General features: G+C 41.3%; 1 protein-coding gene across 3 annotated transcripts in view; it reads left to right on the top strand.

Moving 5' to 3' along the window:
• The first annotated feature begins 273 nt into the window (after positions 1-273).
• The window catches only part of LOC128822720 (polyadenylate-binding protein-interacting protein 1-like), a 30,139-nt gene continuing 15,752 nt past the window's right edge, over positions 274-14,660 (top strand). For 2 of the 3 annotated variants that reach the window (XM_054004534.1, XM_054004533.1), the window contains exons 1-2: positions 274-614; positions 3,610-3,779. In XM_054004534.1, the coding sequence (XP_053860509.1) occupies positions 386-614; positions 3,610-3,779 (399 nt within the window). In that variant the 5' untranslated portion in view covers positions 274-385. Of the gene's footprint in view, positions 615-964; positions 988-3,609; positions 3,780-14,660 lie in introns of those variants that run through there. The other variant, XM_054004535.1, reaches the window with a different exon arrangement.

The following is a 14,660-nucleotide window of genomic DNA, read 5'->3' as shown; positions in this document are numbered from 1 at the left end:
CATCCAGGCAAGAGCCTTTAACTCCGAGCAGCCGAGCTGATGGAGACAACTCTCACAAATACCACGCCTGACCCAAACCTGCGGGTCACTATGGCGACTGGCGGGCCGGAGTCCTGGTCGCCTGGCGGGCCGGAGTCCTGGCCGCCTGGCGGGCCGTGCTCCTCCCCCTCCCGGCGGCGGGTGGTGCTAGGCCTCAGTGCCACCGAGGTTGCTATGGCGACAGTTCTTGAGAGGTCGCGAGGGGGCGCTGTGAGCCGGCCTGGGTTGCGACCATCGTGGCGGTGTGTGTGGGGGTGAAACTGAAAGTGAAGTGCTCCGGTCGCGGAGAAGCGAGATTGAGTCGCTGGCTCCTTCCCATGAGCGCCTGAGCCACCCTGACCCGAGTATGTCGGATAGTTTCGACCGAACTCCAGGTGCTGGTCGGGGCTGGGGTCGAGGTGGCGCTGCTCTCAGCGGCGCGGACGCGTCGGAGAGCGGTGGTGGGGCCTGTCTTGGGGGTAGTGGTTCCCACAGTACAGTCTCGGCCGAAAAGCAGCATAAAACGGGCGGCCTCTTGCTGCAGCAGGAACCGTTGCGACCTCCGAAGACAGCGCCGCTGAGCACCGGAAACGCAGGTACTGGCCGCCGTGCAGTGGCCCCTTCCCCGCCCTTCCAGAGGCCCCCAGTGCCGAAGGTATCGAGGAGTGGCCCCCTAAAGTCCGCTGAGCTCCCCTTCTTTGTGCAAAGTGCCCTGCTCCTGCTTCGCTTGGTGCTCCGGCACCCCCCACCCCCATTCCCGTCGCCGTCCCACTGAGAGTGGAGCCCTGGGGCTTCCCTCACACACCTCCCTTCGGCCTAGCCACGGGGACACGTACTTTCTCCCACCCCACGCACCTAGGGGCTTAGAGGCCACCGCATGGAGATGAGCTGCGTAGGGGGCCTGGCAACCGCACTTTTCCTTAGATGAGCACTCATGTTTCTGAGCTATGGACCTGTGCCCAAGTAAAGGTATGATGTACCGTTGTAGCCTGCTTACAATCTTTCTGTCTGTCCCTCCCTCCCTTTTTGTGCCCACACATCTGTATGTATGTGTTTTAGCCATTTGTTCATCTGGCTACAGATGTTCTCATTCTTCCCCTTATAGAAGAATTCTCTAACTCTGGACTAAAGGTTTGACAAAAAAATAAACCCAACCCAACAGTAACATCAAGCATTATTTGTTGGTTACCTTTTTCAGGTAGATCCAGATTATGTTTTCAGTAAATTTAGGAGCTAATTTATAAACATGGATTTGGAAAATGTGGTTTAAAAAACACCGTTTCATTGGATTAATTTTTAAAATTGTGTACAAAAATGATAGTTAAGTGTCTTTAAGGATTATGTTAAAAAATAGTGATTTCTTCCATTTATTGACCTTTAGAGTCTTGCCTTTACATATAAAATCTATGAGAAAAACCCAAAAGCAGCAAGAATATAATAAGAAAATTTACTAGTTTCTCAGGTTAGCTCTTAGAAAACATGTTTTCATGGGAAAAGAGAGGGCTCTCTTTCACCCTTTTTTTGGTCATCTTCACATGAACACTGATTGTGTTCACTTTCTGTCATGTAGAAAGATGCCTAGAGTTTGCTCAAGTGAAAGCTTTATCCATATTAAATATATATATTTGAAGGATAGGATGATAGAATGGTTTGGGTTGGAAGGGACCTTAAAGACCATTTAGTTCCACCCTCCTGCCATGGGCCAGGACACCTTCCACTAGACCAGGTTGCTCCAAGCCCCATCCAACCTGGCCTTGAACACTTCCGGGGATGGGGCAGCCACAGCTTTTCTGGGCAACCTGTGCCAGGGCCTCACCACCCTCACAAGGAAGAATTTCTACCTAATATCCAATCTAAACCTACTCTTTCAGTTTGAAGCCATTCCTCCTTATCCTATCACTTCCATGACCTTTTAAAAACTCCCCCTCTTGTCGTAGTTGAGACGGTCACAATACAAAGCAACACTCCATTTTCAGAAGGCTTCACACCTGGTTTTATTATAGCATGCATGCTTTTTATACATTCTTACAAAACTCATAAGTTTATGCTTTACTCATTGGTCAGGAAAGACAGAGTGCTTATTGGAATAGACAGTTGCAGGTTTCTCTTATTTATTCTTCTTTCTTTCTTGGTTTCTATGTCAATGACCTTGGTATAAAATTCTTTCAGGGGTAAACATGGATCTTCTTATCAAACTTCTCTCTGGCTCACAGAAGTTGCTGTAAAACCTCTTCCACACCCTCTGGCTTTTTTGTAGGCCCCCACCAAGTACTAAAAGGCCACCATAAGGTCTCTCCAAAGCCTTCTGTTCTCCAGACTGAACAATCCCAACTCTCTCAACCTATCTCCATAGCAGAGGTGCTTCTGCCCTCTGATCATCTTCATGGCCCTCCTCTGGACTTGCTCCAGCAGATCCACATCTTTGTTGTGTTGGAGACCTCAGAACTGGATGGAGACCTCAGAACTGGATGCATTACTCCAGGTGTGGTCTCACAAGAGCAGCATAGAGCGGCAGAATCACCTCCCTCGCCCTGCTGGTCATGTCTTTTTTGATATAGCCCAGGACGGCGTTGGCTTTCTGGGCTGTAAGTGCACATTACCAGCTCATGTTGAGCTTCTTGTCAACCAACACTCCCAAGTCTTTCTCCCCAGGGCTGCTCTCAACCCATTCTCTGCCCAGCCTGTACTTGTGCTTGGGATTGCCCCAACCCAGGTGCAGGACCTTGCACTTGGCCTTGTTGACCTTCATGAGGTTCCCACAAGCCCATCTCTCATGCCTCTCCAGGTCCCTCTGGATGGCATCCCTTCCCTCCAGCGTGTTGACTGCACCACACAGCTCTGTGTCATCAACGAACTTACTGAGGGTGCCCTTGATCCCACTGTCCATATCACCAACAAAGATGTTAAACAGCACTGGTCCCAGTACTGACCCCTGGGGAAGGTCACTTGTCACCGGTCTCCACTTAGACATCAAGCCATTGACCAGAACTCTTTGAGTGTGACCAGCCAGTTCTTTATCCACTGAGTGGTCCATCTGTCAAATCTATGTCTCTGCAGTTTAGAGACAAGGATTTTGTGTGGGACAATGTCAAATGCTTTGCACAAGTCCAGGTAGATGGTAGTAGCTGCTCTTCCCTCATCCATCACTTCTGTAACTCCATCGTAGAAGGCCACCAAATTTGTCAGGTAGGACATACCTATAGAAGCTTTTCTTGTTGCCCTTGATGTCCCTGGCCAGTTTTAATTCTCTCAGGGCTTTTGCTCTCCTAACCTGATCCCTGGCTGCTTGGACAATCTGTCTCCCTCTCAGGCTACCTGTCCCTTCTACCCTCTGTAGGCTTCCTTTTTGTGTTTGAGTTTGTTCAGGAGCTCCTTGTTCATCCATGCAGGTGTCTTCTGGAAATTTTGCCTGACTTCCTCTTTATTGGGATGCATCCCTCCTGAGCTTGGAGGAAATATATTTATAGTATAAATAAAAGTATATTTAAAGTCCAAAAAGTGATGTTTTTGTGTACTCTGTGTGAATACATACTAATTTAGTGGTTTATAAGAAAAACCATTAACAAAAACCATTTATCAAAAACTTTTCAGAACACCTGCAACAAGCAAGAATTCCATCTGGATCACAAGAAAAAGTTTCAGTTCTTGATTCTGGACCAGAAATGGCTGAATCTCAGATGGCTGTGGCTCCTGTGGTAACATCAAAATTGTCTGTTAAAGCACCTGAGTTTTATCCATCAGGATATAACCAGAACTTTGCAGTGAGTGTTAGTCTTTTCTTAGTATATGCCAATTCAGTTTAACATTGTTTCTTGTGCTCTTGTGTATCAGATAACTTGAATGCTGCATTTGCTGAAGAAATTTCAAAAATTTGGATGATAACCTCCAGAGATGCAGTCAGAATGTTGTGATAAGTGAATGTTATACTGTGAGAGCCTTTAGTATTTCGCTTGAAGTTTGCTCCAGATAACTACATTCCTTATTGATTACACCCAACATCAGCGTAAGCTGTCTTTTTCACAACTACCTCTGTTATAGTTATATCTGCACTGCATTTTCATTAAAAACTTAGCTGCATTTTTATTCAGATTGCATGGGTTTTTGAAGCAAGTGTGGGAAAAACTTGAAATTTAGCTTTTCTAAGCATAGCCTTTACCTTTCCTAAATTTACTATGCCATGGGTATGATTTGCCATGACTGCCTAACTTTATGTACCATCACATGTCTTTTAATTCCTTCAGGGATATTGTATTACCAGAGGGCAAAAAGTAGGTTTGGGCTCATTCCTAGCAGCATACCTAATATGAAATATATTTGCAGCCAGGCTAAGGGTAATCTCTGATCCATATTGTACATTCACCGCATAATAAAAGTTGGTACTTATTTTCTACTCTCCATGTCTTCCATATTGTTGCTACAGTAATTCTACTCTAGGGAAGATCTATGTGAATTCTTGGCATATCTTTTTGTTATGCAGGCAGATAAACTGATACTGGTATAAGTAGGTGGGAACTATTGCTTTTACAAATACAATCAAATTATAATAAACAATTATATGAAACAAATATATTTTGAATAACTTAGGGAAAAATACTTGATTTGAATGCTAAACATGGTGGTTTGGCATTTTGAAAGGATTTTTCTCACCAGTAAAATCGATGTTATCTGGATGTTACCAGCTTACTGAATAAAATCACTGTCCTGAATAATAAAAGTCCATAATCATATACAACCATTGACAAATGCCAGTACAAACATGCTTCTGTGAATGGATCATCTAGGAGGAAAAAATACTACTTTGCCCCAGTACATGTTACATGGTTTCTATGAATAAATAAAAAATGCTATTTGGGATGGCATGAGTGTTCATATGTATAATTACAAAGTTTTGAGTCCAGCAATGTTGCTTTTCAGCTGTTTTGCAAAAACACACAGGCATGTTGTAGGAATATGCTATGAATACAAGTGACTTGTCCGTTAACGAAAATAACTCTTAAAATGGTAGCAAAACCTAGAACATTTATTTGGAAGTATGTTGTAGGGACCCTAATCTAATCAGAGTATACTAGGGATAGAATAATGATGTTTCAGACTTGTTAGTTCTTCACTATTACCGAGTTTGGGGATTTTTTTGTTTGTTAGTTTTTGTTGTTGTTTTTTGGAGGTTTGTTTTTTTTTTTTACTTTAATAGCTGAATTAATTTTGTAAACTGGATCCACCTGCAATAAAAATAAGGAATTTAGCACACTTTACTATTACACAGATTTTCACCATGGGTTTTAAAATTTGAAACAAAGCAGTTTTGAGAAAATTCAGTTTTTCTTACAAGTAATACTTAGCTTTCATTTATAATTTTCCCTGAAATTTTTAGATCTGAAAATTCATGTTGTTTTTTGCTATTTATTAAACATTTATAGTTTTAGAAATAATGTGTTGGTTGATTCCTTGTTTGATTGTACATTACTGTAATTACTATGTGTGTCCATATAACATTTGATTGTTAGATTATTTAATCTCCAGTTAGTTCTGATACTCAAAAATATCAGCTACCTGTGAAGATACTTTAAGGGCTACAGCATCCAAGGCATACTAGATTTTTCAGAAAAACTTTACCAGGACTTTGGGGAGGAAAGATCTCTGTAGGATTCTGTCACTGTCAAGATGGTCATAACAGACTGAGGAGCACACTGTATTTAGGAAGGCTTCTCTCTGTTTATTTTACAGCATGCTGTCTTTTATAGTCTTTCACAAAGTTTATACTTAGACATTGGTCAAAATAAATCAATACAACATTCATTGGAGCAAAGCAACCTGCCCCTCATTTATCTCTCTTTCTCTCCCTCCTTTCCATGCTGACGGCCTTGGTAAGGCTCCTTTCAGGAGCAAAGGCAACTCTTATCAGCTTTTCTTCTTTCACTAACCTGTTCTGATTCACAGGCCAGCTGTGAGCCCCTTCCACAGGATTCTGTTTGCATACAGCTGTCCATCCCATTGGAAGTTGTGGATATCTACAGTAGAACTGGTGACTAGATTTAGGTTTGGATTGCCAGTAGGAAATATCAGACTTGTTCTCTGACATGGATATATGAGAATAATATGACTTACTCTATCAGAAGGGCATAATGATCTCAATTAATAGTTTTATGAGTGATATTTTTATTATCTTAGGTGGAATTTCTCCTCCACCTCCTTTTTTCTTTTTTTTCTTCAACTAATTTCCAAAAGGAGGTTAAGCAGCCTCACTAGTGGGGTTTATACTTTTAGTCAAACATTAAGGTGCCAATTAAATTACCTATTCATGTCTTATGAGGTTTGTACCTGTAACAGTCTTTATACCTAATTTTGCATTAACTATTGTATACTTGCTGAGTAGGTATAATCTGAAGATAAAAACCCAAAACTTAGTTGATACAGTACGTGGTTCTATCTCCTTTGTTAAAGCTTAAAATCTCCCAGTGAGAAACATGAGGGGTTTATGTCTAGAAGTTACTGGACTAAAATCTAATTAGGTTTTAAGTATTGAGAGCTCCTAATTTAACAATATACAACATATAATAAAGTTTGAATTTTTTTTCTCTCCCATTTTTTCTGTTCCCTGGCATAATTACTAAAACCTAGACTGCCTTTGAAGTTGCATAATTAGTAGAGGTAGATTGTTATGGACAAATTCAATTGGGGAGGCTAATTATAGATAAATCAATTAACAAGAATTTATTAAGCAAGCGGTATTAAGCAAAAAAACCAGCGCTGGGCGGCCGGGGAGTTTTTACTCTGCCACGGCGCACCTTCCTCCTTTGACTTTTTTGTTTTTATAGTCCCCCCTCTTTTTCGGTTGACGTATTTTCTCTCGATGTACTCTGCGCCGGTGCAATTGGTTGCTAGGGGGTCCTTTTTCTCTCTGCCCTTGGTGGTCATAGGGATGAAGGCTCCTTATCTTCTTTGCCGGTTGTCCTTGGCCTAAAAGTTAGCTTGTATATAGTTAGTTACAGTCTTCTGTGCTAGCTGCATTTGCACAATTCTTAAGTAGAATACTTGTTGTTTATCAAACTACCCCCCCTTTTTTTTTTCCTCTTTCTCTTCTCACAGTCTGAAATTTTCTATTCAGTTTAAATTCTTATTTTCTTTCAATGTTCGTTTTAATGAACAAAGACCTTTTTATTACAATCCCTCCTCTTTCTCTTTACCAATTTGTTTATTAAAACGCTTTAACTCTTGGTGGCTTAAGACCAGGGTTTCATCTACTTCTGAGTCCCTGGGCAATGTTTCGTACCTCTCCCTAATAAGCATTAGATGAGCTGCCTCTAGTCTTCTTTTTACAATGTCTATGATTTTATTAAAAATGCAAGGTCTGAAAGTTAAACCTAGTAACAACAATATCACAGGACCTGCAAGGGTTGATAGTAGCGTGGTAAGCTAAGGGGAGCTGTTGAACTAAGTCTCATACCAGCTTTGCTGTGACTCTCTCTCTCTCTTTCTCTGTTCGAGGCCTTCCCTTAGTTTAGTTATTGTATCTCTCACAATTCCCGTGTGGTCTGCATATACACAGCATTCCTCCTTAAGGGCAGCACATAATCCTCCCTGTTGCAAGAATATTAAGTCTAATCCTCTACGATTTTGTAATACTACCTCTGACAGGGATCTTACAGACTTTTCAAGGGCTGAGATCGACTGTTCAATGCGGGCTAAGTCTTCATTTACAGCAATCTTTAAGGAATTAAATTCTTGATTCTGTTTTACTAATGATGCCATCCCGGTGCTAACACTTGTTCTACTTATAATCATTAGGGTAGCCACTGTCAAGGCTGTGAAGGGTTCCCTTTTTGATAAGTGATGTTCAGAAGTGACTTGAGCATTAAACACATATTCCTCAGGATGATAAATGATTTTAGGGACTATTACCACTTGTATGCAAAACTCAGAGACTTCGTTGAATAGGTCAAGAGCAATACAGGGTGTAAGCCCCCCTCTGGAGCATATCCATTTAGTATTTTTGGTTGGAATCAACTATTTTGCCGGGTTACTCTTATGCTGTGCTTTACTGACTGTTTTACACAAATGTTTCTTTTGCTACGGGACTCTCCCTATGCATCGTCCCTTTCTAGTTACTGCTGCTAACGTTATCCCTTGGGTTTGGGGGTCTTTCTAGTTACATTGTGGCGGATTGCTCCTATTAACTCGCTTGGGTTTCTCATTGAGCCCTACTGCCTCATAGAAAGGAGGTTTAATATCAAAGCACAGCTAGCATTGTTTAGTAATGTTAGGTCGTGTTACATTGAGGACTTGGTACGCTGCCTGCATAAGTTTTCAAAGGGTACTTTGCTGGGGATCCGGGGTTGGGAGTATGAGGGTCCCATTTCTGGGCATTGTGGTGTCACTGGTCTCTATAGCTGTCTCGGTTAACTTTTCCTCAGCAATTACAGAGTTAGGGCCTATGGGTAGAGGATCATGTGGTAGGATTTCTTTTTTTATTTGAATGTACCTTCCACGATCCTTACCCGGTTCCTAACACTTTACTCCCCAAGTTTTTCTTACCAGCCATCCTGGGTCCAGGGGGTTGAGCACCTGTATTTTTAAGGACTTATAATTCCCTATATACAGAATTTCTCCTTGAGTGCCATACCATGGAACTTTGCATCCTTTAGGATACCATGAGACTTGTAAAAATTTATCTGGATGGGTGACAGCCCAGGCAGTTGCTATGGTTTCACAGCCCTAATATCCACATAGATATTCCCCAGGGTAATTACAATATCCCCTCCCAGGATTGGAGCTAGGACACTAATAGATAGCGTGGAAGTCAGGTTTACTTGATCTCCACATAGAGTTCACCAAGTCCTCATTAGTAACTAAAAAAGTAGGAGCTACAGTGGTGGCATTTTGCTTAACAACTTTTTCTTGGTCTATTTTGGTCAGAGTCCAATTAAATGGCTGGTGTGCATAGTCCCCTTGTACAGGCTAGGTACAACATATAACTAATATGTACAGAATTTGCTAGCAAGGGTGGAGTCCAAACCGCCCTAAAACTTGATTATCATTATTTCCCCCTTCCCACTGTTTGGTTTGACATGTTATTGCCGGGCTCACCTTTACCCTTGGGAGATCAGTACCCTTGAGGCAGTTCTTGAAATACCTTTGAATTGTCTCAGTTTGAGGGCTTTTTCTTCTACTGCTTCTTATCCCTCTGCCTCGCTCGCCGACTCGGTTGCTTCGAGCCGCGAGGTGTACTATCTTCTTGGCAGCAAGGATATTCTTCAGGAGGACCCTTACTCTGTTTTTGCTGCCTTTTTTTGAATGATTCCCAATTTTTATCCTTCACTTGCGGTGAATTACACTGAATTCCAGGTAAAGTCTTCAGGCAATTCCCTTTTATAATTTGAACAATTAGGGGAATTGGTTCATTAGAGTGGTAACAACAATTTTCAGGCCTAGCCCCCTTAGTAAACACCTTCCACTACTCTTGGGATTCCCTTGGTAGGGTCCCGTTCTCTTCTCTAATCTTTAGGACTGACTTTGTCAGTTCTCTTTCTAATTGGTAACACTCTTTACAAATACCCCTAGGAGGGGTACTTCTATAACTATGGACTCACTACTGTTCCTGGCAGATTTTACAAATATAGCATACAAAAGGGTAATAATCACAATCTTTATTTGTATAATAGACTCTAAAATCATTAGTTATAGGATATCCATAATCTAATATCTCACTATACTAGCTGGTTTGTACAATTTTTACTGAGTCCATTAAGTCCGTTTAAATGTGACCTTAAGATCTCCGGGTTGGCTGGTTATTCTCCAGGGGTCTTTGGCAGCAGCAGCAGTAATCGGTCCTTTTATTCGGCTCGCATGTGTTCATCCCTTCTCGGCGGTTCTGACTGCAGTTTCTGTAGTAAGTAAAACAACATAGGGGCCTTCCCAGTTTGGGATTAGTGAGGTTTCTTTCCAGGTTTTTATTAACACCTTATCACCTGGTTTTATATTATGGATTGCTAGGTCTAAAGGAGGTTGTTGCACTAGTAACCCAGCTCTTCTAAACCCTTCCCGAGCCTTTATAAGTTGCATGACATATTGGTTAATTTGTTGATTACTTATTTTAGGGTGGTCTATCGGAGAATTCATGTCATAAGGCATCTCATACAGCATTTCAAATGGAGAAATTCTAATATCTGTTTTGGGCTGAGTTCGTATATTTAACAAGGCTAAAGGTAGACATTTTACTCAGGATAACTGTGTTTTATACATCAATTTAGTTAGTTGTTTCTTAATTTCCCCATTTACCCTTTCTACTTTACCTGAGCTTTGTGGATGCCAGGGAGTATGATATTGCTACTTCGTTCCTAGAGCTGTAACTACTTCTTTAATTATTTTGGAGGTAAAGTGTGGCTCTCTGTCTGAGTCTATTACTTTTACTAGTCTATAACGGGGGATTATCTCTTCTAATAGTGTTTTTGCTACTGTTTGTGTAGTTGCCTTGGAGGTAGGGAATGCCTCTACAAAGTGAGTCAAGTGGTTTATTATCACCAATAAGTGTTTATACCTTCCTACTTTAGGCAAATCAGTAAAATCTATTTGAATGTGGGAAAACGGTCTATGTGCCAATTCCCGTCCCCCCATTTCTCTTTGTCTCCATTGCCTCTTGTTGACCCGTTGACAGGTTAGGCATTGTTGTGTTATTTGTTTAGCTAAGGTGTGCATCCCCATACAAGTATATTTAATTGCAAATTGATCTATTAATGCTTGGGTACCCCAGTGTGTTTTTGTGTGAATTGCTTCCAGGATTTTTCGAGCTACTGATTTTGGGAGTACCTCACGGCCATTTGGTAATTCTTTTCTATTTCTCTTTTCTATAATCTCTATTTCTTTTAGTTTTTCTTGCTCCTTTTTAGTGAACACCAATATCTGGATTGGTCTATGTAGTATACAATACTTCTTGTTGGGATTCTTGCAAACACAATTTATTCTACACATCCTAAATTCTTTCTGACAATCGTGACAAGGTTTACTCTCTAAATCAGCTCTACAATCGGGGCAGTCTTCCCTACCCCTTTTGGTAATTACAGTTTCTTTTAACACTCTAAGAGCCGCATTCTTTGCCTCTTGATCAGCGACATTGTTTCCCCTTACTTGGTTATATATCCCGCTCTGGTGGCCTTTTACATAAACTACAGCGATACCTTTAGGCAACCTTAGAGCTTGCAGTATTCTCTTAATTAAATCTTCATGAATTAATCTCTTTCCCTGTGAGTTAATCAAGCTCCTTTCTTCCCATATCTTTCCAAATGTATGTATTACCCCATAAGCATATTTTGAGTCTGTATAAATAGTTCCAGCTTTTCCTTTTAACAGCTTTAAGGCCCGTAATAGAGCATATAATTTACAAGCTTGTGCCGACCACCCTGAGCTTAATGGCCCTGATTCTATTACTTCTAAAGTTTTCCCATCAATTACAGCATAACCTGATTTTCTTTTTCTTTCTATTACTTGAGACGACCCATCTACAAATAATCTCTCACCGTCTTTTAATTCTTCTTCCTCTAAATCAGGCCTTATTTTTGTCTGTTCTTCAATAACTTTTAGGCAATCATGTGTCAGGTTTTCGCTAGGTTCTCCATACAGAAATTGAGCAGGGTTTTGGAGGGAAGTGGTTTCTAAGCTTAACTTTGGTGAGGAAATCAGAATTCTTTCATATTTTAGGAGCCTAGCATCTGTAATCTATTTCTCTGCTTTTTGCTGTAACACTCCTCGAATGTTGTGGGGAGATAGTACATGTAATTCCCCTCTAAAAGTTATTTTTATTGTTTCTTCTACTAACATTGCTGCTGCAACTATTGTTTGTAAACAAGTGGGCCAACCTCTAGATACTGGGTCTAACAGTTTTGATAAATAGGCCACCGGTTTTTTACTCCCTGCCTAATCTTGAGCTAATACTCCATATGCTGTACCATCTTTAATGTTTACAAAAAGATAAAAGGGCCTTTTTAAATCAGGAAGACTGAGAACTGGTGCATTTACTAATTCTGCCTTGAGGTCCTGTAGTTTTATTTCATCTTCCCGAGTCCACTTAAGCAAGCTTTCTTTTGTTAGTTTTTCATATAGGAATTTTACTTTCCCGCTAAATCCCTCTATCTATTGTCTACGGTACCTAAACAATTCTAACAGCTGTCTAACCTCTCGCTTTGTCTTTGGCCTTGGCATAGCTAAGATTCCTTTAACCTTTTCTGGGTCTAGTTTCTTCGTTCCTTGACTCAGTCTATGTCCGAGATACTTCATTTCTTTTTCTACAAATTGTAATTTGGATTTTGACACTTTGAGTCCTTTCAGGCTTAGAAAATTGAGTAATCTTATACTCTCTTCCCTGATAATTTTCTCTTCTTTCCCAGCTACTAACAAGTCATCTACATACTGAATCAGGACAGCTCCTTCTCCCAACTGAAAATCTGTAAGCAGCTGCTCCAGTGCCTGGCTAAATAAATTAGGGGACTCTGTAAACCCTTGTGGGAGTACCGTCCAACGGAGTTGTTGTTTCTTGTGGGTGTCTGGGTCTTTCTATTCAAAGGCAAAATAGTCCCTACAACTTTCTTTAAGGGGACATGCCCAAAATGCATCTTTTAAATCTATAACACTATACCACTGATTTTCGGGGCCTAACTGACTTAATAAAGTATGAGGGTTAGTTACTACAGGGAATCTTTCTACAGTCTTTTTGTTAATTTCTCGTAAGTCATGTACCAAACGGTATTTCCCATCGGGTTTTTTAACAGGAAGGATAGGAGTATTAAAAGGGGACATGCAGGGTTCTAATAACCCTTGTGCTTTTAATCTTTCAATTTCAGGTTTGACCCCTTTCCTTCCTTCATTTGGAATTGGGTACTGCTTAACTCTAACTGGGACTTCAGGATTTCTTAATATTATCTCAAAAGTTTTTATGTCCAATCGGCCTGCTTTTTCTGGGGTATACCACACTTCAGGGTTAATTTTCTGTTCGTCCTCTACCCAAAGAGGACATAATTTAATATTTAGCTTCTTGTCATTTATGTCGATTCCAATTCTTAATTCAATCATCAAATTTCGTCCCAGTAAGTTATAGTCAGCCTCTGGAACTAACAACAGTGACCCTATACCTATTTTGGAGCTGGTTTCAAAAATCACGTCTTTGATTACAGGCACTTTAAAGGCTTCCCCTTTTGTCTCAACTACTTGTATTGTTTCTCTTGATAATTTACACCCTGAGGGAAGGGTTTGAACCGTTGATCTCTCAGCTCCTGAGTCCACAAGAAACTCATATTCTTGCTGCTGGGGACCAATTTTTAGTTTTACCAGGGGCTCTGTTTTTTCTTGGGTCCCTAGCAAATAGAGCTCCTGACCCCCTCAATCTTCCTTGAATTGCTTTTCATCTGCCAACTTTTTTCTGCATTCCCGCCGAAAATGCCTTCTCTTACTACAATAAAAGCAGCTTCCTTGTCCACTCTCCTTTTCTCTTCTCTCTTCTTCTACTTTCTGGCCCTTCGGCTTACTTCCTTGGAACTGACTAAGCGTTCCCCTCTGCCCTTCACGTACTACAGCTATCATCACTCTTGCTTGTTTCCTATGCTCTTCCTCCTCTCTCCGTATATACACTTTCTGAGTTTCCCGCAACAATTCATCCAGGCCTCTACCATGCTAATCTTCAATCTTTTCTAATTTTCTCCTAATATCAGGCCAGGCTCTGGCCACGAACTGGGTCTTTAACAACATCTGTCCTTCCGGAGTGTCAGGATTTACTCCGGAGTACAGCTGAAAAGATCTCTGGAGCTGTCTTAACCATTCCGTGGGGTCCTCATCTTTCTTTTGACTCTTACAAAAAGCTTTATTCACATTCTGCTCCTTAGGGACTGATTCTCTGATCCCCTGGATAAGAATTGTTCTTAAGTCTGCCATATGTGTCTTATGCAGGGGATCTTGCTTATCCCAATTAGGACGCTGTAAAGGCCATTTAGTATCTGCTTGGGGTCCTGCCTGATGGTCTTTATCCCAAATTCTCATACTGGCTGTCTTGATCATTTCTCGCTCCTCAGATGTGAATAAAATCCTCAGTATTGACTGCATTTCATCCCACGTATACACGTTAGGCCCCAGAAACTGATCCACCCGCTCTGCAACTTCAAGGGGGTCTTCCAATAGATGTCCCATTTCTTTCTTGAACTCCCTCACATCTCTTGAATTAAGAGGTACCTCCACATAACCTATTCCCGGAATTTGGGCTGGTTGTCCCTGCTGACTAGCATTAGGATTAGGGATCATTCCCAAAGCTACTTCCCTTAATGGATATAGAGCTTGCCTTTCCCTCTCGCTTTTCCCCCTTGTTAGGCTACGAGTAACACGACGATTTTCCTCAGGGACCGGTTCTAGGATTTCTACTTCCTGGTTTTCAAGATCCCCCCCCCCTTGATCTAAATTGGGGTAGACTACTGGTGGTGCTGGTGGAGGTGGAGGAGGGGGAGGTATGTATGGTAGAGGGGGTGTAGTTGGAACCTCCTCAGGCTTTTTATTTTTCTTTTTTTCTCCCTGGGTGCTTAAGGCAAAAAGTTTTGCTCTTGTTTCCCCCACTATCCAGAGAGCAGCGTACTTGCTCTCTTCTATATCAAAAGGTTCTTTAGAATTTACAT

This window comes from Vidua macroura, assembly GCF_024509145.1.
Source record: "Vidua macroura isolate BioBank_ID:100142 chromosome W unlocalized genomic scaffold, ASM2450914v1 whyW_random_scaffold_30, whole genome shotgun sequence".
NCBI classification, from domain to species: domain Eukaryota; kingdom Metazoa; phylum Chordata; class Aves; order Passeriformes; family Viduidae; genus Vidua; species Vidua macroura.
This window is presented reverse-complemented; position numbering and strand designations above follow the sequence as displayed.